The sequence below is a fragment of the Sorex araneus genome, chromosome 1 (genome assembly GCF_027595985.1).
Source record: "Sorex araneus isolate mSorAra2 chromosome 1, mSorAra2.pri, whole genome shotgun sequence".
NCBI lineage: Eukaryota > Metazoa > Chordata > Mammalia > Eulipotyphla > Soricidae > Sorex > Sorex araneus.
Genome location: NC_073302.1, coordinates 410,469,354 through 410,493,816, shown reverse-complemented (window position 1 = coordinate 410,493,816; position 24,463 = coordinate 410,469,354). Strand labels below are relative to the sequence as shown.

At 41.6% G+C, this 24,463-nt stretch overlaps 1 protein-coding gene across 2 annotated transcripts in view; it reads left to right on the top strand.

The window, feature by feature from the left end:
* Positions 1-24,463, top strand: part of IMMP2L (inner mitochondrial membrane peptidase subunit 2) — a 920,367-nt gene that overhangs the window by 32,304 nt on the left and 863,600 nt on the right. For both annotated transcript variants that reach the window (XM_055134369.1, XM_055134376.1), the window contains exon 3: positions 11,563-11,699. In XM_055134369.1, coding sequence (XP_054990344.1) covers positions 11,565-11,699 — 135 coding nt within the window. In that variant the 5' untranslated portion in view covers positions 11,563-11,564. The remainder of the gene's footprint in view (positions 1-11,562; positions 11,700-24,463) is intronic.

Sequence of the window (24,463 nt, the reverse complement as noted above, 5' to 3'; positions counted from 1 at the left end):
AGAATACTGCTGACCAAGATTTGATACCCACTGGAGATCACTGGGGGGTCCCCAGTGGTGCTCAGGGACTCTGTGCCCATGAATCACTCCTAATGGTAGAGGGGGCAAAGGCATACATTGTGCTGTGTATTCTCACCGCAGTTGGCCACAGACAAGGCAAGCACCTTCACCCCTAAACTATCTTCCCAGCCCAGAAGAAATGTTTTTTGATCTGCATTTTATACTGTCTGAATGTAAGGTACATCCCAATGGAAAACCAGCAGGACCGTTCTGTTGTACAAGAAGGGAGACATCCATGACATCGGCAACTATCGCCCAATCTGCCTGTTGTCCATCGTCAACGAGTTATTCACTTGAGTCATCCTGAATAAGATTGGCAGAACACTAGACGAAGGACAACCATGCGAGCAAGATGGGTTCAAAAAAGGATTCAGCACGATCGACCATATCCACACAGTGACCAAGCTCATTGAGGTTTCGTGAGAGTTTAAGATGACACTCTGTCTAACGTTCATCAATTTAAAGAAGGCCTTTGATTCTGTTGAGACTGAAGTGGTCATCGAAGCCCTAGACAAACAGGGCATTCAAACTCAGTCCATAGGATCCTCCTGAGCTGTATTACGATTCACCACCAGGATTTCATCATCCTACAAGGAAGTGATCATTGACGTAAAGAGAGGGGTTTGGCAGGGTGATATCATTTAACCGAAACTCCTCAGTGCCACCCTCGAGAATGTCATTCGATGACTGGAATGGGAAGGAATGGGAGTGAAGATAGATGGTCGGCAACTACACCACCTCTGCTTCGCTGATGACATCATTCTATTAATACCAAACATTAGCCAAGCTGCACTAATGCTGGCTGACTTTGACTGTGAGTGTGGAAAGTTCAGACTGCAGCTGAATCTCACGAAGACAGTGTTCATGAGAAACAAACTTGTTCCTGACATTCCATTTGCTCTCAATGGAATGAACATCTCCGAATGCAGCAGTTATGTGTATCTGGGTCAAGAACTCAACATGACAAACGACTTGGTGCCAGAACTGCATAGGAGGAAGAGAGCAGCGCAGGACACCTTCAAGAGCATCGAAGAAGTTGTTAAGACGATGAAGAACCTCTGGCTTCAGGCACATCTTTTCGACTCCACCATTTTTCCTGCACTAACATACGCCTCAGAGACCTGGGCCCTATGAAAACAGGATAAGAACACTATTTGAGTCTCCCAAAGAGGAATCGAAAGGGCTATACTTGGAGTATCACATTTCATTCAAGTGAAAGAAGGAGTCTGGAGTTCTGACCTCCGTCGATGATTGAGAATTAGGGATGCTATGTCATTCGCCAAGGCATCGAAAATCAGATGGGCCAGACACGTACTGCAATTTGGAGACAACTGCTGGACTAGAGCTGTTACTGACTGGATTCCATGGGAGTCAAAAGAACGCATCGCCGTCCACCTACAAGGTAGTCATACTTCTTCGTCAATACCCTGAATGAACTGTTATGATGCTCTTTGTGATACCATTGGGCTACACTAGCACACAACCAGGCCGAATGGAGACATTACTTAGCAATGGAATGACAAGTAATACAAGTGATACTTATCCCTTAGTACACTGTCTAGATTCATAGTAGATGATCAATAAATATATAGAGTGAGTCAGGAATTGGATATCAAATTTATATAATTTCTGTTCTTATACTCTTTGATAGTCACGGCTCAGTAGTTTTATTCTATATATACAAGTTTGGTTATACAAATGCACAGATTTAATCTCATGATTAAAAGCTACTTTTATGTGTTGTACTGCTTTGTAATTTATCATTTTCCCTTTTTCATTCAATTTTTTAGGTAACCTAAAAACAGTTTTATATTTAGGGCCAAAAATAGTTTTATAACGTAAGTGGAGAGAGAGAAAGAGGAAAATTATCTGCCATAGAGGGAGGGGAGGGGTGGCACGGGAGGTGGGGGTTTGGGGAGATGAGGACATTGGTGGTGGAAAATGTACACCGGTGGAGGGATGGGTGTTCAATCAATGTATGACTGAAACTCAAACATGAAAGTTTTGTAACTACAGCTCCAGTGATAAAAAAAAAAGTTTTATAATTAAGGCCAAATTACTTTTATAATTTAGGCTAAATAATTTTTATTTGGTTATTTTGGATGAGTGTCTTTGTACAGTCTAAAATATAATAAAATATAGGAATACATTCTATGAATTCATGCACAGCCAAACTATAGCAAGTCATGAGAGAGAGAGAGAGAGAGGCATTTACAGAACAGAGCACTGTAATTGAGGTCAGTGGCACCAAGAAATTTGCACTTGTAGGAGTTGTATATCAGGGTGGCGAGTATGATTTCAATGTAGTTTGAAAGCTTATTTAAAAAATTCTCAGTTTAAGTGCTTTGCAGGAAATTGTGCGCCTTCAACATAAGACTCTTTTTTGGGGAGTGGCGTTTTGAACCAAAATGACTTTGCATATGGTGAGATACAACAGTTTACACTAATTTTTCTTCTAAGGAAACTTTTTTTTTTTATCATCCTGTTAGCAATATCATTGACAAGCAGCAATATAAAATAAATTATTGAGGGCCTGGTATGGGAGCAGGCTTAAGGGATGATTGGGAAAAATGGAAACTACAATGGAGGAAAGGTGTAATGGTGGTGGGATTGGTAACATATGCCCAGATGTTATGGGCATATATTGAATGCCCGTAACAAATTATCATGAACAATTTTGTAAACCTTGGTATGTATATAAAGTGCGGGGGGAAAATTTACATATGTAGACTTTTGTAAAATATATAAAATCCACATATGTAGACTACCTGCCCCATGTAAATTACAAAATATGTTAGTATAGAATTGCTTTAAATGTTATATTAATGACAGGTAAGACATGATTATTGCCATCATGAGATCCAAGTATCAAGTAAAATGTAATGTAATAAACTTTAGATTCCAGAGTTGAAAGCTATATATGTAAATGAGAATAGGAATTTGATTATATTGTATTGAATGGTTTTAATTTTCTTCTTTGCATAGGTAAAAATCATATAGTAATCACCAATTGGGTCTTACTGTTTTATTTTCCGATCTTTCTGTTTGTCAGTTCTTTTTCTTTTTTCCCCCAAGCAGTCAGAGGAAGGGAAGGTGGGAGAGAAAGAGAAAGAGTCACACACTCAAGAGAGAGAACACGGGCTTCTCCAAAGACGGAGAGAGCCCTGCTATGCCTCTCAAGAAGAGGGATTCGGGTGATACATGTGCTCAGACACAACATGTACTCAGGTACCACATGTGCTTGGCCACTTTGGTACAAGTAGCACGTGGGCTGGTCAGCATATGCGCTTTTTTGCCATTTCTTAAAATTTGATTGGAGTAAGCAATATAAAGTAGATTTGTTATGCATTTACATTTAAACTAGAAATTTGTTATGTACATACATTTAAAGCAATCAATATAAAGTGTATTTGTTATGCCTAAGGGGGCAGGTTGGGATTGGGAGGAAAACTGGAGATATTGGTGGAGAGAAGGCCACATTGGTGGTGTTGGAACAGCAAATGCTTGAAATGGCTGTACAGCTGTATAATAAACAACTTTGTGAATCATGGTATTTTTAATAAGAATTAATTGAAATAATTCAAATGCCTTGCATGGTGACTAGGAGAGAAAATGATAAGAATGATTCCCTTTTGGCTAGGAATGGGTTTAGTACCACACTGTAATTGCTTAAAGGAAATTTTCTCAGAGGAAAAAGATGCTAGGTGCTTGTCAATATGTTAATTTTGAGCATTGAAGGTGTGAACAACAACAACAACAATAACAAAAACCAGATCATCCCAGTGATTCTCTGGCAATTTATGTTGAAAATAAAGTGCATTAATGTTTACAGAGAGTGAATGCCATAGCATTTCCCCCTCCCTTCTGTTTTCTTCTGTTGTGATGACGGGGGGGGGGGGTGGGGGGCGGGGGACACTGTGTACTTGATGGTGGGGGCTGTGCTGGTGCAGTGCTCTTGCCAGCTTTGGTTGCCGTGTGCACAGGACGTTGCGCACTTCAGTTGTGATACGTGCAGAGATGGGTCCGTTGCAATGTGCCAGATGGAACCATCCAGGGCATCACAAAGAGCAGTGCCATTGTGGGCTGGTGCTGCGGACGGGATTCTACTACTGAGCTGTCCCAGGCTCCTACCATAGAATCTTAAATCAGGTATTTGATCTGGCTTAGAATAAAAACATAATGTTCATTTCTTAATTTATTTATGGCATCTTTAGTCTATTAGAGATAGAGGTTTTTTAAACTTTTTTTTTTTGGGTTTTGGGTCACACCTAGCAGTGCTCAGGGCTTACTCCTGGCTCTGCGCTCAGGAATTACTCCTGGCAGTGCTCATGGGACCATATGGGATGCTGGGAATCAAACCCAGGTCAGCTGAATGCAAGGCAAACGCCCTACCCGCTGTGCTATCACTCCAGCCCCAAGGTTTTTACGTATTCAATTTGAGAAGGTGCAGGTTTTTTTTTTTTTTTCACAGTTCACATAGGAAGGTCTGTATTGAGACTTCCTGGGAGCTTCTGAAAATATCTTACACTTAACTTACAAGGTGTCTCATTTCCCCTCAGTGCCTCCGAGCAGAGTCCGTGCCCCATCAGATTGGCATGTCATCCACAGGCTCTTCGAGAATCTCTGGACAGAAAAGTACTTGTTCTGACTTGGTTTTGCAGGGCATAACAATAGTGTCATGGTCAGCAGTGGGGTTGTGACAGCGATAAAAGAGCACCTGCCTTTCAGGTCTTTATCACTTACAAATTTGTTCCTTTGTGGGATTTACTCTGATACCCTTTCTTTCCATTTCAGACCAGTCACCTAATCAAAGTCTTTCTTCTCAACATTTTCCAGAAGTGTTAAACTTAACAAGGCAACTTCTTGCTTCTTTTTAGTCAATAGTGACTGGAGTATATTTCTTTATTTTCCTATCTATGGAAATCCTGGGGAAATATGTGGAGAACAAATAAAGAATGATGGGCCTAGAAAGTGCCTTCAAAATGGAACTTGGGATCTCTCCGCGCTCTGCTGGGAAGACCAAGGGACTGTTCTCTGATTCAGTCAGCAGAGCTGATGGTTCAGTGCGACGGCCCAAGGATGCTGGCTTATTGGGCCCTGTGATGCCAGAGATTACCTGGGTTAACCCAGCAGTGCTCAGAGACCATCTTACTTCAAAGCTTGGGGGCACCATTGGTAGCGGGGATTGAATGGAGGTTGGCTGCATGCAGAACAGGCACCATGACCCCTGTAATATCTCTCTGGTGTAGTATAACATTAGTTTGTCCTTTCTTCCTTGCCACAAGGAGCTTAGGTTTATCGGGTTACACCCATCACAGTGCTCCCGAGTCACTCCCATTCCTCTGTGCTTCTCTGTAACTTCTCTATGCTCTCTTCCCCAACCACTTAATCAGCTTTTCCTGCTCATCAGATTCTGTTAACTTGTAAGGTCAGATCCTTCTAAGGACACTGAACTTGTAAGTTAATATTGCCTTTCTCCTTTCCTTATATCTTTTGAATAGTTTACTTTCAAACAAAGTCCTTTTTGTATGGGCGAAGGAAAACAGTTAATATTAAGCTTTCGTAACTTGAAAGTAAATTGTTTTTGAAAATATGCACTCTGCTTCCTCCACTTAAGCCTCAATTGTCCTTAGTTCCTAGCACCCCAGAAGCAGGGTCTCGATGAAGACTGGATGGGCCCAGGGCAAGCTGTGAGCTATCCTGGCATTGAAATGGGCCAGGCCAAAGCGCCACTATAAGTTAAGAGCATGGTCAGGGACAAACGCTGTCATGATCTAAACGTAATGGCGAGATTAGGAACCTGCTAGGAATAGAAAGGACTAATCTTGCCTGAGCACTGTTGTCTGAGATCGAGATGGCCCCAGGAGAGCAATTCTATAAGCTTAATGTATATCTTACTATGTCCATACAAAATGATTAATATTATGAATGTTTATATGTTTTTAGGACAAAGAGAGGAGAAACACACCCATGGGTTTCCACTCTTGGGTGGGTCGTCTTACTGAATCTGTCCTAGAAGGTTCCCCTGAGGGAAGGGCTTTACCCCTGTTGATTGTATGACCACACCTATGTGTAAGCCCCAACCCCTCACGATTTGGGATTTAACGAAGACTGTAAGAGTGGGCAGGGGGAGGCAGAAGGAGATTGAAGTGGGATCCAGAAGGAGTGTGAAGTAGCATGGAGGAAGGAGCAGGAGGAGAATCAGAGGAGAATGGAGAGGAGATTGGAATAAATGGCAGTCGAGACCAACCAGGCTTGCCCTTGTTCCTTCCTTCGCCTGTCCATCGCCATTGGCCTCCCCGGGGTGGGGGAAATGATGTGAGACTACCGAATGAAAGCAGCAGTAGGGAGAGAGCCTGCACTGTGGCCTTTGTATTTATTTAGTAAATATACACTCAGGCTCCTTCAAAATGGAATTTCACTGTATCACTGTCATCCTGTTGTTTGTCGATTTACTTGAGCGGACACTAGTAACGTCTCTATTACACTTAGCCCTGAGATTTTAGCAGCCTCTCCTTACTCGTCTTTCCCAATGATTGGAGGCTCTTATAGGGTTAGGGGAATGAGACTTATTGTTACTGTTTTTGCATATTGAATACGCCACGGGTAGCTTGCAAGGCTCTGCCGTGCGGGCGGGACATTCTTGGTAGCTTCCCAGGCTCTCCGAGAGGTATGTATATATCTGTTACTGTATTTTGTATTTAAATACACAACGAGGAGCTTCCCAGTCTCTCCCAAGTGGGCAGTAGACTCTCAGTAGCTTGTCAGGTTCTCTACGAGGGAGAACTAGGCTATTAGAACTAGTCTTCCGGGAACTTGGTTTCATAGTCTGAATGTTGGACGTTGATGGGATTACACGTGCCAGGGGCAGTCTCTGGGTGTGACTGCCTAGCTACTGGAAAATGGGGGATCTGGGTGGAATTGGCCCAGTCCTGATCCGAGCAGGCTTGGAGGTCTTGGCCCTGGGTCTTTTCACAGATGAGGAAACTGGGGGCCAGAAGTGATCAGGCATGTGTTGATTTACAGTCAGAGACAGGGTGCCCCATAGGACTCTGACATCTCATCTGCTGTATTTTGCTGGGTTCACTGGGATGGAGTGTAGTTGTGACGACTGGTCACCCCCAAACTTGGTCATCCCCAGATTTTTAATCACTAGCAGCTGAGATTGATCACAGGGAGTGAGAGGCAAGGTAACTTTCCAAGCTAGCTTCAATAGCCCCCCCAAAGGGGCAGTTTTAGTTTACTTATTTAGTTTCGGAATCACCTTCTTCTGGCTCCCACCAGGAAGGTGTCATACTTTATTAGTTAACATAGACTTACGTACAGAGACTGGAGTATTTACATAGCTGTGACCAGAGGGTGGTAAACAACAAGTACCTTCAATGTAACGCATTGAGGTCATCTTACTCTCCTATATTAGCTGGATGGTTCCTACTTGGCCTCAAGCTTGTATCCTTCATTTTCTAAACTAAGCTAACCTTGTTTTATCCAAAAGATTACCCTGACCTTGGGATTTCTGTTAGGGAGCCAACTTCCCTTATGGGAGAGGCTATACTGAGAGCACATGCTGGAAGGAAAGGGTACCTCAGCCTCAGGATTCTGGTTCTGAATTTAGTGTACTTATTAACGATGAGTTATATGTTCATGGCTTTTGCTTGTTTTCTTGACTTATGCATGTCACCAAACTCAGATAGCTATTCATCATTGTATTTGAGAACCTTCCTACTTTGTATCCTATAAGAAACTTAGTGAATGTCAATGCATACAAGGCACAGTGGAAAGTGAAGAGAGCATTTACCATGTCTTCATTATGTCATACTTAGCTACTTTATCCTTTTGGTCTCCCAAGCTGTGTTGAAGGGGTTCAGTGTAACACCTGACAATTACCTGATTATACCTGACTTCCCTGTATAGGCTGATGGCTCAGTGTTTAGTGTTTGGGTCTAGTGATGCTGCCTGACTCCGTGGTGCATGGGCTACCAAGGCCTTGTCAACAGGGGCTAGTAGTTCTGCCTCTGCCAGTGCTCTGGGACTGTGTAGTGCCAAGTAGTAAGGCAAGACCTAGTGCATAAAAGTCCTACAGTCTTATAAATAGATTAACATGGAGAGTATCATGCTAAGTGAAATGAGTCAGAAAGAGAGGGACAGACATAGGAAGACTGCACTCACTTGTGGAATGTAAAGTAACAAAATGGGACACTAACACCCAAGGATAATAGAGATAAGGACCAGGAGGTCTGCTCCATGGCTTGGAAGCCAGTCTCACATGCTGGGGGAAAAGGCAGCTCAGATAGAGAAGGGACCACCAAGTAAAGGATGCTTGGAGAACCCACTTGGGATGGGAGATATGTGCTGAATGTAGACTATGGACCAAACATGATGGCCACTTAATACCTGTATTGCAGACCACAACACCCTAAAGGAGAGAGAACAAAAGGGAATGCTCTGCCACAGAGGTGGGGTGGGGGGGATACTGGGAACATTGGTGGTGAAGAAAGGGCACTGGTGGGATGGGTACTCGATCATTGTATGACTGAAACGTAAGCATGAAAAAAGTGTGTAAGTCTGTAACTGTATCTCACGGTGATTCATTAAAAAAATAATGATAATAATAAAATAATAAAAGTCCTACATTCTAGCCCTTTACGCTGTTTACCCAGGTTGCAAAGCAAGCACCTCAATCCCTTCATTATCTCTCCAGCAACATTTTTTTCCTTATTTGAGTCATTTGCTTGTTTAAAACTATTTGACATGACCATCAAAATGTCTTTTTTGCTCAATATTTTGTGGAAGTGTTGATTTGTGTGTTTAAAACTAACTTTAAAATTACTTAAAATAGTTGAGTTGGTTGTGATATGAATTGTCAGCATTTTTCCCCCCTGTTTGAACTAAAGTGCTTATTACTATGGGTTATTAGAAAAGTAAGAATCTGAGGCTCTTCAGAACTCTCAGGTTAAAGAAGAATAATATTCTTTTATAGCCTCCAACTCTCAAGTTTTTTAAAAAAACATGTAATATTCTGGTAGAGCCTTCATTGTCTCATAAAAGAATTGACATCAGTTAAATGTATTGATTACTGCCTCAGTAGAGAACACTCTTACCCAAGTGTTTTTGTTCTATTTAGAGCAGTAGATTTTGGACTGAGAAAGTGAGGTTTATTTACTGTACTGGGAAAGAGATCAAGAAGAGCATTACTGACTGGGGAGATAGCGCAGAGGGCCAGCGCACATGCTTAGCATGCTGCAGACCTGGCTAGCTTCTCAGCATCCCCATGGAGTACTCCTGTTCCCCTCATCCCCCTCCCCCGTTGCTGAGGACCAGTTTAAGTAAATAGTGTCTGAGTACTATCAGTTGTGTCCACAAAACAAAGACAAACAAAAGTACAGTTTAAATAGCATTTTTCCCTACTGATTTATGTTTCACTGGGGCCCCTTGGAGGGGGATGGGTTAAGTCTCCCTCCCCGCCCCAAGCAGAACCCCAAGCGACCGGGTCAAATGGAGACGTTCCTGGCACCTGCTCGAGCAAATCGATGAGCAACGGGACAACAGTGATACAGTGATACAGTTTTATGATTAAAGTGATTTCTTAGAACCTTTCTATTGGTGGCGAACCCACCTGATATTCAGAAGCTACTTGTGGCTAGGTTCTCTGAGGTTACTCCTGGTGATACTTGGGGACTATGCTGTTGGAGGGATCAAAGTTGTGCCTCGTCTAACAAAGCATGTGTGCTAGTTTTGTGTGCCATCTCTGCAGCCCAGGACCACGTTTGAAAATCTTAGAAACCAAGTTCAAAGAAGAGTTATCTGTGTCTTCATTTTCAGCATCTAGAAGTAGTTATGTAACCATTTGGATAAAACTGCTTTTCCTCGGTCTCGATAGGCTCATTATTATTCACGTAGTGTAGAAGTGTTTCTTGAACAATTAAATAATGAATGCAGATAATTTTCTATTTTAAATACTTTGTGTGCTTATATAATTTTATGTAGGAAATGTATATAGTACTGCTCACTGAGAGTTTTTAAATGGAATGTTGACATTTAGCCATCTTTAAATACCCTGCACTTAGCTTGATGTTTGAAAGTCAATACATGTTTACAGAATTAGAAATGAGTAATTAGCATAATAAATTTTGTATATAGTCCATCCATGATGAACTTCTTAAAGTCACATTTGATTCTGCTCCTAGCCTTCATACATGATATTCCTTTTGCTTGAAATACCCAGGTCTCAGCTCAAATCTCATTTTATTTTGGGTGGGAGGGGTGTGGCTTGGGCCATATCCTGCAGTGCTCAGGGTGTGCTCCAGGCATTACACCTTATGTGATGTGATAAGTGACCCTTTGTGGTGGGGGGGGTGGAGGGGAGGGGGGAATTGACCCAGATTGGCTAATTGCAAGGCAAGTGCCTTAAACTTAAGGTAGCATGTCCTTTTTTTTTTTTTTTTCTTATTGGGTCACACCCAGCGATGCTCAGGGGTCACTCCTGGCTCTGCACTCAGGAATTACCCCTGGCCATACTCAGGGGACCATATGGGATGCTGGGAATCGAACCCGGGTCAGCTGCGTGCAAGGCGGACGCCCTTCCCGCTGTGCTATCACTCCAGCCCCCTTAAGGTAGCATGTCTTGATATTCCTTTATTTTGTTTTGCATTGCATGAGAGAGTATCCCTAGAAAACTTGGAAACTTATCAACTGGTTATAGAGCAAAGAGACTGTTGATAATTAGCTATATATGTATTGACATGCAGTGATTCTTTTCTTGCTTTTATATAGATTTTTGAATTAGTTCAGATCTGTTTAGCTTCTGTAACAAAAGTCAATAGAGCGGTGGTTTAAATGCAATAGAAAGTGATTCTGTCTCATTATTGATCTGCATGTAAGCAATGTGAGACCGTTCTGGTGGCTCCAAGATGCTGGTGCTCAAGGATCTTGTTTTTTGTTGCTTTGTTATCTTTAAGTTGAAGCTTTGCCTTTCCTAGGAGGCGGGTATTCCGATTCCTCCTACTGCCTCTTATCACAGACATACTGAAATGGGAAGCTGGAAAAGGAGGTTGTACTCATTTTCATCGTATGCACTTTCTCAGACCCAATCAATCATGTGCTCTCCCTTAGTTTCCAGAAAAGGTGGGCAGTCAACAGGCTCCACGGAAACTTCTATTGCTGTGCGAGATAACAGAGATTAGGGGTAAAATGCACATCGGTGCCATCACAGCCACGGCAAAGGAATGCTTTTGGAATGCTCACTTTTTCTAGCTTACTCTTTGGGGAGGAGAAATTTTCCACTGAACTTACCACATTGACTTAGGCAACTGAAGAAAGTCATCGTTATTCATGTATTTGCCTGTAGGATCTTGGAGTTAAATTTATTCTAATGATGATAGGGAGGAGTATGTGAACTATGCGGAGATGAAATTCTTTGTTAACTTTTCCTTTTTTTCCCTACTTGTTCACTCTTTTTTCAATCTGAGGCAGATTGCAAACTGATTTCCTTTGTGTTTTCAGGTATGGCTCAGGCGCAAGGCTGGGGGAGAAAGTACTTCAAGGCCTTCTGCAAAGGCTTCTTTGTGGCCGTGCCCGTGGCAGTGACTTTCCTGGATCGGGTCGCCTGCGTGGCAAGAGTGGAAGGAGCCTCCATGCAGGTGACAAGAAATGAAATCTCTGTTCTTTCAAGTCGCCTTCCACTGTTTCTCAGAACCGGAAAGGCTCTTTTTCTCTCGTATTTCTCTGCTGGGTATGCACAGGTCTTCAAAATGACCTGGAACTGAAATTGAACTTGACTCTATTTCTAGGTCTTCTAAATCCTGTCTTGTTGTAATCACATTAGAGATAAGGAAACGTTGTTATCAGTCAAGTCTGGTTTGGTTTTCCTTGAGAGTGATAAATGGAAGAGTCTAAAATAATTTTACTTTAGGGTTTAATTTTGGGTGGGTGGTGGTTTATGATTTTAAGAGATGTTGGTGAAGTATTTTAATGAAATGTTCACATTTAAATAATCTTCAAGGATCAGATAATTAGTATAGTTATAGGATGGGTTTGAGTTAAATTCAGTATGTGCTTTTAGAAGTAGAAAGTTCTAGAGCCCTGATTCTAGATAGTCTAGTGCACTTTTTAAAGCATGTTGCTGATTGAAAAGAAAAAGATAAATTTTTGAAAGAACTTTCAAATGGAGCTTTCTATAAGTTAGAATTAGTCTCTAAAGTTGACATCTAGAACCTAGTTTTTTTTTAACTCAATTCATGAAATTTTGAAGACTGAATTTTATATGATTTGATTTTTCTTATTAGCATGCATGGAATTCATTGTATTGAGTAAAACAAATAAATGAAATGAATAATAAAATGTAAAGGATGTCAAAATTTAAAATAAATAAATACTAGAACTTAAAATTACACAAAGAATAATCGGTTTGGATTTTCTTTTCCTTTTTGTGTTAGATCTAGTTAAGGGCAGAGACAACAGTTATAAGCAATTCAAATGAATTTGTTTTATTATTATAATTTTTATATTGGAAAACAGATCTTGTCCCAAATTGTGTTAATAAGTGAGATCTTAAAGTGTCTGCTTTTCCCTGGAGCAAAAACCCAAAGTAAGGCTCTCTGAATATTTGCTTTTCCTTCCAGCGTTTGAGAGTGGTCTGACCTTTTCCTGGGCAGGAAATCCTGAACCCAACCCTTGCGATAAAGGAATTTAGGATTCCTTTATCAGTAGATCAAACTGGTCACTTCTTTTCCTTTTCTTTTTTTTTTTTTAACAAGTTTTTCTTCTTTCACATGTTTTTCTTTTTTTTTTTTTTAAACAGAGGTTCATTTTTTTTTTTTTTGTAATTGCATCACTGTGAGATAGGCCCTTACAAAGCTGTTCATGATTAGAGTTCAGTCATACAGTGTTCCAACACCCATCTCTCCACCAGTGTACATTTCCCAGAACTAGTGACCCCAGTTGTTTCCCTTCCATCACCCCACATCCCACTCCAGCCTGCCTCTATGGCAGGCACTTCTCTCTCTCTCTCTCTCTCTCTCTCTCTCTGCTCTCTCTCCCTTTCTGTTTGGGCATTATGGTTTGCAATACAGATACTGAAAGGTCGTTTTGTATATCTCTTTATCAACTTTTAACACTCAGTTCTTGTTCACCGTGATCATTTCCATCTATTACTGCCATCCTGGGCTGGAGCAGTAGCACAGCGGTTGGACTTTCGCCTTCCACGCGGCCAACCCGTGTTCGATTCCTCCGCCCCTCTCGGAGAGCCCGGCAAGCTACCTGTGTGTATTGGATATGCCAAAAACAGTAACAAAAAGTCTCTCGATGAGAGATGTTACTGGTGCCCACTCGAACAAATCGAAGAGCAACGGGATGACAGTGTCATCCTGGTCCCTTCACTAGCTTATCTTCCCTCCTTCCCTCCACACACACTTGTAGAATCAAGGAGGTTACATTTTACTATTTAATCCACCCACCCCTTACTTAGTGTCTGTTGTTGTTATAATGGGAAGGGTGTGGTGTCACACATGTTTGTCTTGGTTATGGTACTCACTGGGGGGTTTATATTTAATTTTGACACACACTCAGCGGTAGTGCTGCTGGCTTTTACAGTTTTAGTTGGGGTGCTTGTATCTGCGCTCACAGGGGATCACACTCGGTGGTGGTACACTTTCTGGTGGATGAATTCCCGCAGGGCTGTTGTGGTGCTCACACATGTACTTGCCAGGGCGTTTCTCACATCCCCGGGCACGCTGCTCACTTACCTTTTTATTTTCTTTTTCTTATTTTTTTTAAACTTAATTTTTTTTAATGAATCATCGTGAAATACATTTACAGACTTACACACTTTCGTGCTTACGTTTCAGTCATACAATGATCGAGTACCCATCCCTCCACCAGTGCCCATTCTCCACCACCAATGTTCCCAGTATCCACCCCCCAACCCCACCCCGCCTCTGTGGCAGGCACCTTCCCTTTTACTCTCTCTCCTTCAGGGTGTTGTGGTCTGCAATATAGGTGTTAAGTGGCTGTCATGTTTGGTCTGTAGTCTACTTTCAGCACACATTCCCCGTCCCGAGTGGGTCCTCCAAGCATCCTTTACTAAGTGTTTCCTTCTCTATCTGAGCTGCCTTTTCCCCCAGCATGTGAGTCTGGCTTCAATGCCATGGAGCAATCCCTCCTGGTCCTTATCTCTACTATACTTGGGTATTAGTGTCCCATTTTGTTACTTTATATTCCACAAATGAGTGCCGTCTTCCTATGTCTGTTCTTTCTGACTCATTTCACTTAGAATGATACTCTCCATGTTAATCCACTTACATGCAAATTTCATGGCTTAATCTTTTCTAATAGCTTCATAGTATTTCATTGTGTAGATGTACCAAAGTTTCTTTAGCCAGTCATCTGTTCCTGGGCACTAAGTTTTTCCAGGTTCTGGCTGTTATACACAGTGCTGCAATGAACATCTGAGTGCAGATGTCATTTCTACTATACTTTTTTGCATTTCCGGGGTATATTCCCAGCAGTGATATTGCTTGGTCAAATGGGAACTCAATTTTTCTTTTTTTTTTTTTCTTTTTGGGTCACATCCGCGATACACAAGGGTTACTCCTGGCTTTGCACTCAGGAATTACTCCTGGCGGTGCTCGGGAACCATATGGGATGCTGGGAATCAAACCCGGGTCGGCCGCATGCAAGGCAAACACCCTACCCGCTGTGCTATTGCTCCAGCCCCTCAGTTCCTAATTTTTTGAGAAACGTCCATACTGGTTTTCAAAAGGGCTGAACCAGTGGGCATTCCCACCAGCAATGAAGGAGCGTCCCTTTTTCCCCACCTCCACACCAGCACCGGTTGCTTTTGTTCTTTTGGATGTGGGCCAGCCTCTGTGGTGTTCACTTAACCTTTTTCAATTGCGATGCTCACTATTATGGGGGTGTGTCACATGTTTTTATTGTGATGTTCACACACTTGGCTGTGCATCAGAGATCACATATTTTGCTGCAACAGCACTGCCAAGATTGCTGCCGGGCGCCTGTGTGGCCTTAGGAATTGAACTCCTAAACGCACGCTTGCACGGCAGACACCTTTAGCCACTGAGCCATCCCTGTGGGTTCTTTCACATTGAGTGCCCAAAATACTGTATGACAGGAGTCCAGTAAACACAGGGAGAGGGACTTAAAAGTATATAGCTATATTCCTAAGTGTAGCTTAGTTTGTTTATCAGAGACCTCCTTGTTAAGTTCTAATTCTTACTTCTTTAATTTTATTTTTTCCTGGCAGCAATTTCTAGACTCCAATCCTTAGGGAAAGTTAGTTTCCTTGCTGAATTTTTCAGTCAAATACTTTACTGGAGAGTACAACTTCCTTTCTTTATAGTTGCCTAAGTTTTATAGTTGCCTAAATTTGGGTTCTTTGGCTCACTTTCTATCTGTCCATGGACATGTATATATTTTATTTTGTTTTGCTTTTGGTCCACATCTAGCTGTACTCAGGAATCATTCTCATCTGTGCTTGGGATTGAACCCCCATCAAATGTGTGCAAAGCAAGTGGCTTACGCTTTGTCCTCTCTCTCCAGCCCTGCTGTGTATCCTATATGCAATCAGTTTATTAAGTTAATAGTGACTTTCTTCAGAAGAAAATCCTGGAGATAGCAGAGCAGTTAGATTACTGGCTTTTCCTGACCTCCATCACTGCATATATCCCTGGAGGTCTCAGAGCATCACTGGCTGTGGTCTTCCACTGGGTGTGGCCTTCGAGGTTCCCGCATTACAAATCTGAGAAGTATCACATCCATGGGTCCTCACATTGGGCTCTTGTCTGTTGTTGGCAAAGAATCATTGGTGGGGTCCCCGAGGCTCCTGAGCACTGTTTGGAGAGCCTAGCAATGATTTTCTCCAATTTCCTGAGTGCTCTCTTTTATACAACTATCATTATTACTTAAGCAAAAATTTATAACATTGAACTGTTGACATTCCAGAACATAGGTTCCCAAATTTATTTACCTTATTATCTTAATTTAAAAAAAAAATCACTCAGTCCCCTCCTGGCCCCCCAACTCTTTCCCCTGGGAATCTGCCGTCTTAAATGGAACAGACAGAAAGCCCCCAAAGTCCCCCCTAGTTGCACTTGAGGCTGCTCTACCCCACCCTCGTATCATTTGAATGTTTCCTAGGGGGTGCGCTTGCCCACACTGGCAGAGCCTGATGAGGCAGCAGTTTGATATCTCTATCTTTGTGATTTTAGCCCATTACAGTCCTTCTGAATGTCCGTTTTCACGACTGTGCTAAGCCAAGGAAATTCTTTGCAAGATAAAGGTAACTTTTATGAAAGGACAAGGTTTTCCCTCCATGTAGGACGTGTTAAAAATAGCTATCACTTTATACACTAGTGTGTTTATTAATGCTATTAGCTCTAGATACACTAGTATGTCTCAAAGTATTCTTGGACCTTAATACCCCCATGCCCGCCTCCCCCCACCCCATTATATTTGTTACCTTGGAGTGTGTTTATTATATTATGTAAAGTTTCCTTTCAACCGGTTACTGAAAAACAGCTTGACTTGGCTTAATTATACAGGGGAATTCATTGGAAGACTTACTATGTACCCGGTTGGAAGGCAGGAGTGTGGCAGTCATCAGGGATAACTGGAAGCAAGGACATGAACACTGCCAGGAAGCTCAGTCTTGTGTCTGCTTCGATCTGAATCTTGGCTTCATTTTCTCAGACCAGCTTTTTCCACAATGCAGAGCACTGTGGCTTCTGGCAGCTCTTTTGCCTTAAGATGCCCAGTTTCATCACTGCCAGGGAGAAATCTTTCCTCTCTCCTTACTTTCGGTTTGAAAAGTATAAGGGGATGAATTGTGATTGATTCAGTTTGGGTTGTGTGCCCTTATCTATGCAAATATAGATAAACTTTGTTCCCGCAGGTTAAGGAGTCACAATCAACCCAGTCTTTTTTTTTTTTCTTTCTTTATTGAGTCACCCTGATCTATAGTTGCAAAGCTTTCCTGTTTGAGTTTCAGTCTTTTTTTTTTTTTAATTTTATTTTATTGAATCACAGTGAGATAGTTACAAGCTTTCATGTTTGGGTTATAATCACACAGTGATCAAACACCCATCCTTCCACCAGTGCACATTCCCCACTACCGATATCCCGGGTATACCCCCCTTTCCCACCCTCCCCCTACCTCCATGGCAGACAATATTCCCCATAATCTCTCTCTACTTTTGGGCATTATAGCTTGCAACACAGACACTGAGAGGTCATCATGTTTGGTCCATTATCTATTTTCGGCATGCATCCCATCCCAACTGGTTCCTCCAGCCATCATTTTCTTAGTGATCCCCTCTCTATTCCATCTGCCTTCTCCCCTCCACTCATGAAGCAGTTTTCTAGCTATGGGGCAATCCTCTTGGCCCTTGTAGCTACTGTCCTTGGGTGTCAGCTTCATGTGATGTTATTTTATATGCCACAAATGAGTGCAGTCCTTCTATGTCTGTCCCTCTCTTTCTGACTCATTTCACTTAGCATGATAATGAGTTTCAGTCTTATAGTGATCGAACACCCATCACTCCACTAGAGTACATTTTCTGCCACAAATGTCCCCAGTATCCTCCCCTCTACCCCCATCCCACTCCTTCCTCTGCCTCTATGGCAGACAATTTCCCTCTTACTCTCTCTCTATTTTATGGTTTGCAATACAGATTATGAGAATCAGCCCAGTTTTACCAGGAGATAGTTCTAACCTGATATTGTTGGAAAACGGCAGTATCTGTATGAACCACATTATATTATGGGCTTTTAGTATGAAGTAGGGGATGCATTTCCTGGATGGCGTGGGGACCATTTTTAGAATAAAGGGGAGGAGATATTCTTAGAAGAAAGGAAAACTCTTTGGTTTTGTGTTTGGGATACACTTGGTTGTTCTCTGGACTTATTTTTGATTCTGCACTTAGCTATCACTCCTCGGCAGAAACAGTTTCACCACATGCAATGACAGGTTGGCTGCGTGCAAGGCAAGTGCCTTAAGTGCTGTCCTATCTCTAGCCCAGAAAGGAAAACATTTTACAGCTGAGTCTGTATTTTAAGAATTTTCATTTACTCTAAATATAACTATTTACGATTTAATTAGCTTTGACTAAATCACACTTAAAACTGATTGGAGGAGCAGAAATTGCAATGAGACAGGCTGATTAATTTTAGCACAGTCGAGGGCATCAGTTTGGATGAACTGAACACATCTAGCTTATAGAGCTCAGCAAAATTTCTGGACGAAGAATTAAAAATTATTGTTACAAATTTCTCTACTAACACAAATACTGAAATCGTTTCCAGGATGTGTGGACCCCTCTGGAAATCCCCGAGCAAACTGCAGGAACACACCTGCTGTTCTTGCCTCTGAGGCTTGGGAAGTCTGTCGTGAATGGCAGCCGCCTGAGCCGTTGTTGAGGAGCACGCACTCTTTGGACGTGGGGTGCTGTCCTTTTTGGACCAAGGGTCAGACATGGGAAAGAAAAGTAGGAGAGAACAAGTGGTAAGAAAGTGAAAAAGTGTGGGAAAGAACTGAAGAAAAGAACAGAAGTGGGGGCTGGAGTGATAGCATAGCGGGTAGGGCGTTTGCCTTGCACGCGGCCGACCTGGGTTCGAATCCCAGCATCCCATATGGTCCCCTGAGCACCGCCAGGAGTAATTCCTGAATGCAGAGCCAGGAGTAACCCCTGTGCATCGCCAGGTGTGACCCAAAAAGCAAAAAAAAGAAAAAAAAAAGAACAGAAGTGATTGGGTCGGGGAGGGTGACGGGCCAGGGAGCTGCAGACAGTGACACAGAGGAGTGTGGCTTAAGAGACCCAGGGGAGCAAGTACAGCAGTGAATGGGCTGCTTGGCCCCTGGAATTGTGTGTTTGGGCACTGGCACGACTCTGCTTCACGCTTGCCGGGCCGTCATCCACTTATCTATTCTACATCTCAGGATTTAAAGAGGGCCTCTGTGTGTCATGCTGAAGGAATTCATTTTGGTGTAAGTTGTCTTGAGCGTCAAGTTATTGAACATCACTTTTTCACTCCTATGTATTCAGGTAGGGAAAAAAAATAATGCACAGTTTCTGGCATTTCAAATAGATGAATAGTTTTGTGACTCATGATATTATTTTGGATTATGTACTCGGTGAAAACAACTGGTAACTGTGAGTTGGAACAGGGAGTTATTTATCCAATAACTAAAAAGTGTTAAAATATTATTTTAGGAGTACAGGAAGATGGTAAATCAGATACAGATGTCTTCCTCAGTGTACATTTACTTTAGTAGAGGGAACTAAAGAATTATTAATCCTGGCTGATGGGCACATCCTCAAATTATAAAGAAGATGTCAAGGTGTTAGATAGATATCGGGTCAAAGCTTGATTTATTCAGGAACAAAAACTGATTTTGTTTGGCATACTATTTTGGAGAATGGATTCTGGGGAATTACAAGTTGGAATAAGGTAGTACTGGAAAATAAGACCTTCCACCCTTGTAATGTTGGCCACTATTTTAATTTTTCCTCTAGCAACAGTGCCAGGAGTTCTGTGGCTTATCTATAGATCTGTGTTTCTTGCTCATGGCTCTGTGAATCAGATATTGTGTCTCAGGGCAACAATTTGGTTCAGCGTATTTGATGTGACTCTCACTGTGGATCACAGACTGAAGGATCCAGGCTCTCTACAGTGTATTCTTGGTTTGGAATAGTGGGACATGAGAGGATAAGTGAGTAGGAACACTCAAGCTTAGAAGGGCTCTGTTCTGAATTTCCACTCTTCTGCCCATCCTACTGGTCCAAGCAAACCATGGGGCCAAAACCAGTGTCAGTAGATCAGAAAGTATATTACCTATAAGGCGGTTCTGGCAAAGGTATGCGGGGAAGAAGGAATCGTGAATAGGTAAGGACATCTACCACCAACCACTGTGAGTCTAAGGGCATATAAGTAATTCTAGACATAATCTAAATCTTTTATTTATTTATTTTTCTTTGCTTTTTGGGATATACCCAGCGATGCACAGGGGTTACTCCTGGCTCTTCACTCAGGAATTACTCCTGGCGGTGCTCAGGGGACCATATGGGATTCTGGGATTTGAACCCGGGTTGGCCTCATGGAAGGCAAACACCCTACCTGCTGTCCTATCGCTCCAGCCCCCATAATCTAAATTTTTTAAATTCTGTCTTCAAAAAAATTTTTTGCCTTCAAGTTTATATAATCTTTGAGTCTCACCTAACAAAGTTGAAATAGTTTGAAATTCTCACACTCCCTGAGTTCTGGAAGGATTTGTTCTATTGTCGCTGTCTCTGGGCTTGAAAACAGCCTAGGACCAATCAAGTCATCGCTCTAGAGATCTTTGTCTTAAAGGCAACTTGGAATCATGTTATTTAACAAAGTCCAAAGATTGAGGAGCCAGAAAAATAGTGCAGGGGCTAAGGTGCTTCCCATATTTGGCTGATTCTGATTTGATTCCTGAAAATGACACACATATGGTTCCCCAGCATGAGTGGGGTGAGAGCTGAGTAGAACTACGAGTAGCCCCTGAACACTATAGAATCGGCCCATTCTACCAACCCCCCACCCCAATCCAAAGGTTGAAAGATTGAATCTCGTTAAAGGTACATGTGGTGTCAGTCTCTAGAAATTATTGGATACATACTATTATATGTATGTATAATATACTAATATGTGTACTATTATATTATACATATTGGAAACTCACTTGGGGAAACAATTTTTATGTAAAAGCTTCTTTGAGATTTTTTCAGAATTCTTTTGGTTTGGGATTAAGTAGGTAAAGCTCATTTTCAGAATTCCACTTTAAAGAACTACTTCTTTATTTTTTTTTTATTTTTTTTTAATTTTTTTGCTCTTTGGGTCACACCTGGCGATGCACAGGGGTTACTCCTGGCTCTGCACTCAGGAATTACCCCTGGCCGTGCTCAGGGGACCATATGGGATGCTGGGATTTGAACCCGGGTCGGCCGCGTGCAAGGCAAACGCCCTACCCGCTGTGCTATCTCTCCAGCCCCACTACTTCTTTATTTTAAAAACACTAGTTAGGACAACCACATGCAAAAAAATGGGTTTAGACCTTGACCTGACACCATGCACAAAAGTCAGATCAAAATGGATTAAAGACCTCAACATTAGACCACAAACCATAAGGTACATTGAAGACAAAGCCGGCGAAACCCTCCACGATATTGAAGATAAAGGTATCTTCAAAGGTGACACGGAACTAAGCAATCTAGTAAAAACAGAGATCAACAAATGGGACTACATTAAACTAAAAAGCTTCTGCACCGCAAGAGATACAGTGACCAGAATACAAAGACTATCCACAGAATGGGAAAGGATATTTACACAATACCCATCAGATAAGGGGTTGATATCAATGGTATATAAAGCACTGGTTGAACTCTACAAGAAGAAAACATCCAACCCCATCAAAAAATGGGGCGAAGAAATGAACAGAAACTTTACCAAGGAAGAAATACGAATGGCCAAAAGGCACATGAAAAAGTGCTCTGCATCACTAATCATCAGAGAGATGCAGATCAAAACAACTTTGAGATACCACCTCACACCACAGAGACTAGCACACATCCAAAAGAACAAAAGCAACCGCTGTTGGAGAGGATGTGGGGAGAAAGGGACCCTTCTTCACTGCTGGTGGGAATGCCGACTGGTTCAGCCCTTCTGGAAAACAATTTGGACGACTCTCAAAAAATTAGATATTGAATTCCCATTTGACCCAGCAATACCACTGCTGGGAATATATCCCAGAGAGGCAAAAAAGTACAATCGAAACAACATCTGCACATGTATGTTCATCGCAGCACTGTTTACAATAGCCAGAATCTGGAAAAAACCCGAATGCCCCAGAACGGATGACTGGTTGAGGAAACTTTGGTACATCTATACAATGGAATACTATGCAGCTGTTAGAAAAAAGGAGGTCAAGAATTTTGTAGTCAAGTGGATGGGCATGAAAAGTTTCATGCTGAGTGAAATGAGTCAGAAAGAGAGAGACAGACATAGAAAGATTGCACTCATCTATGGTATATAGAATAACAGAGTGGGAGACTAACACCCAAGAACTGTAGAAATAAGTACCAGGAGGTTGACTCCATGGCTTCGAGGCTGGCCTCACGTTCCGGGGAAAGGTCAACTCAGAGAAGTGATCACCAACTACATTGTAGTGGAAGGCCATGTGGGGGAAGGGAGTTGCGGGCTGAATGAGGGCTAGAGACTGAGCACAGCGGCCACTCAACACCTTTATTGCAAACCACAACAGCTAATTAGAGAGAGAAAACAGAAGGGAATGCCTTGCCACAGTGGCAGGGTGGGGTGGGGGGGAGATGGGATTGGGGAGGGTGGGAGGGACACTGGGTTCACGGGTGGTGGAGAATGGGCACTGGTGAAGGGATGGGTTCCAAACTTTGTATGAGGGAAGTATAAGCACAAAAGTGTATAAATCTGTAACTGTACCCTCACGGTGATTCTCTAATTAAAAATAAATAAATTAAAAAAAAAATAAAATAAAAACACTAGTTAGTAGGTCCTGATTTCCAATATTAATGTATAGTTCTCAAGTATCATGCTAGAATATTGCTTCTAGTAAGAGTCTTGAGTTTGAGAGTCACAGCTAGTTTAAGATAAATTATAAGTGAAAATAATTTTTAGTGCTTTGGTAGAAAATAGAGTCAGTTTGTGAAACTTGATTCTTTTTATAAGTTGTATAGGTAAATTCATATAACTGGATGAACGTTTTGCTGTACTCTGCACACAATGAATGCTGGCACAAATTGTTGGTTAATGATTATTCATATTCACCTCTTCCCCTCTAGTGCACATGAATCACTTCTACTAGTTGCTGAAAGGTTACTATGAAAGTAGATACTGTTTTTTTTTTTTTTAAAGAAGCACCCACGTTACTCTACATTAATTTAACTGAGGAAATGAAGACTGATATTGCATAGAGTTGAAACTACAGAGGGAATTTATGTCGGTGGAATGCAATTATTCAAATTAGAAGTTCAATCGCTTACAGAGGCTTTTAGAGTAAAAGGGTGCCCTAGGAATAGTTTAATCACCTCATACCAAAGTTTTAGATTTTATTTGAGTGAGAAGGCCTGCAGCAGGGTCACTTAACTCTTATAAAAGGTATCTGCTTTCTGCACTTGAAGTTGAGATTTTAAGGTTTTAAAAAGTAAGTGAGAATAAGTTTTAAATGTCACTGACTTGTTTTTGTTGCAGTTGCTACATGATATTATATAATATATACCGTCTTCCTTTCTATTTTATGTAGCTTGAGGTGAAAATACTAAAAACATTGCTCTACAGTGTTCTCTCGCTCAGGCTTCAGAGAAATATTTTTGCAGAATATATAAGAAAATTAGATAACTTGAAGGAAAATGGAATTTAATTAGTATTGAGGTCTTTGTTCAATATCACATATTTATTGTTTCAAAATTGTCTTGACTTTCAACTCTCTGCCTATGATCCTAAAGAAACTGATGTAGAATAAACCTCTTAGACTCCTGCCAGGCTTTTTGCAATCATTATCTTATTTCCTGCTGTGTTTAAAATTAAAAGGTCTTTCAAGAAAGCAAGCAAAGAGATGCACGCTCTTTTTCTGTCACATTGATTATTTCGTTGAAGAAATTTTCAACCTTTTATCCAATAGCGGGCTTAATTCTCAATAGTTAGTATTATTTTAACTATTATTTTGACATCCTAAGAAGCTGAACATAAATAGTCTGGCAAGGAAGAGAGAAGCATGAGATTTATGCCCCAGCATTTAAGACAGAGTTCTGGGCTTTCCGTCACTGCTGAATTTGCACTTCCTAGAGCTGGGAACCACCAGACACACATTTCCTCCACTGCTGGCTCCTCTGTGTTCAGACTCCCGATGGTCGGCTGGGGGAGAGTGCAGGAGGCCAGGAGCTGATGTTGGAATGCTTTATTGGCTCAGGTGAGCTTTCTTCCCAAATTACCTTTGGCTTCAAAATTTTACTTGCAGTTTTTACCTCTTAGGATACTCCACATTATGAACTACTTTTGAAACGCATCATTAATAGAGAATTCAAATAGATCAGTTTGGATTTATAGCAACAAACATATGTGATACTGAAACAGTTGGTGAGTGATAACTTTATAATATTCCTTCCTGGATTTCCTTCACTTCCCATGATAGAATAACAGTATGCTTCTGTTTTATGTAGCCAAGGTTATAGCTGCTATTTAAACACTTACTTCGTAACACTTTTAAAAATAATATTGGAGCAATTTTAGACTTACAGAAAAGTTGTAAGAGTAGTACGGAGAATCTCCATTTATCCTCTTTTCAGATTCATTCACTTTTTCTAGCTTTTGCCATCTGAATATTCTTCCACCATTGTTT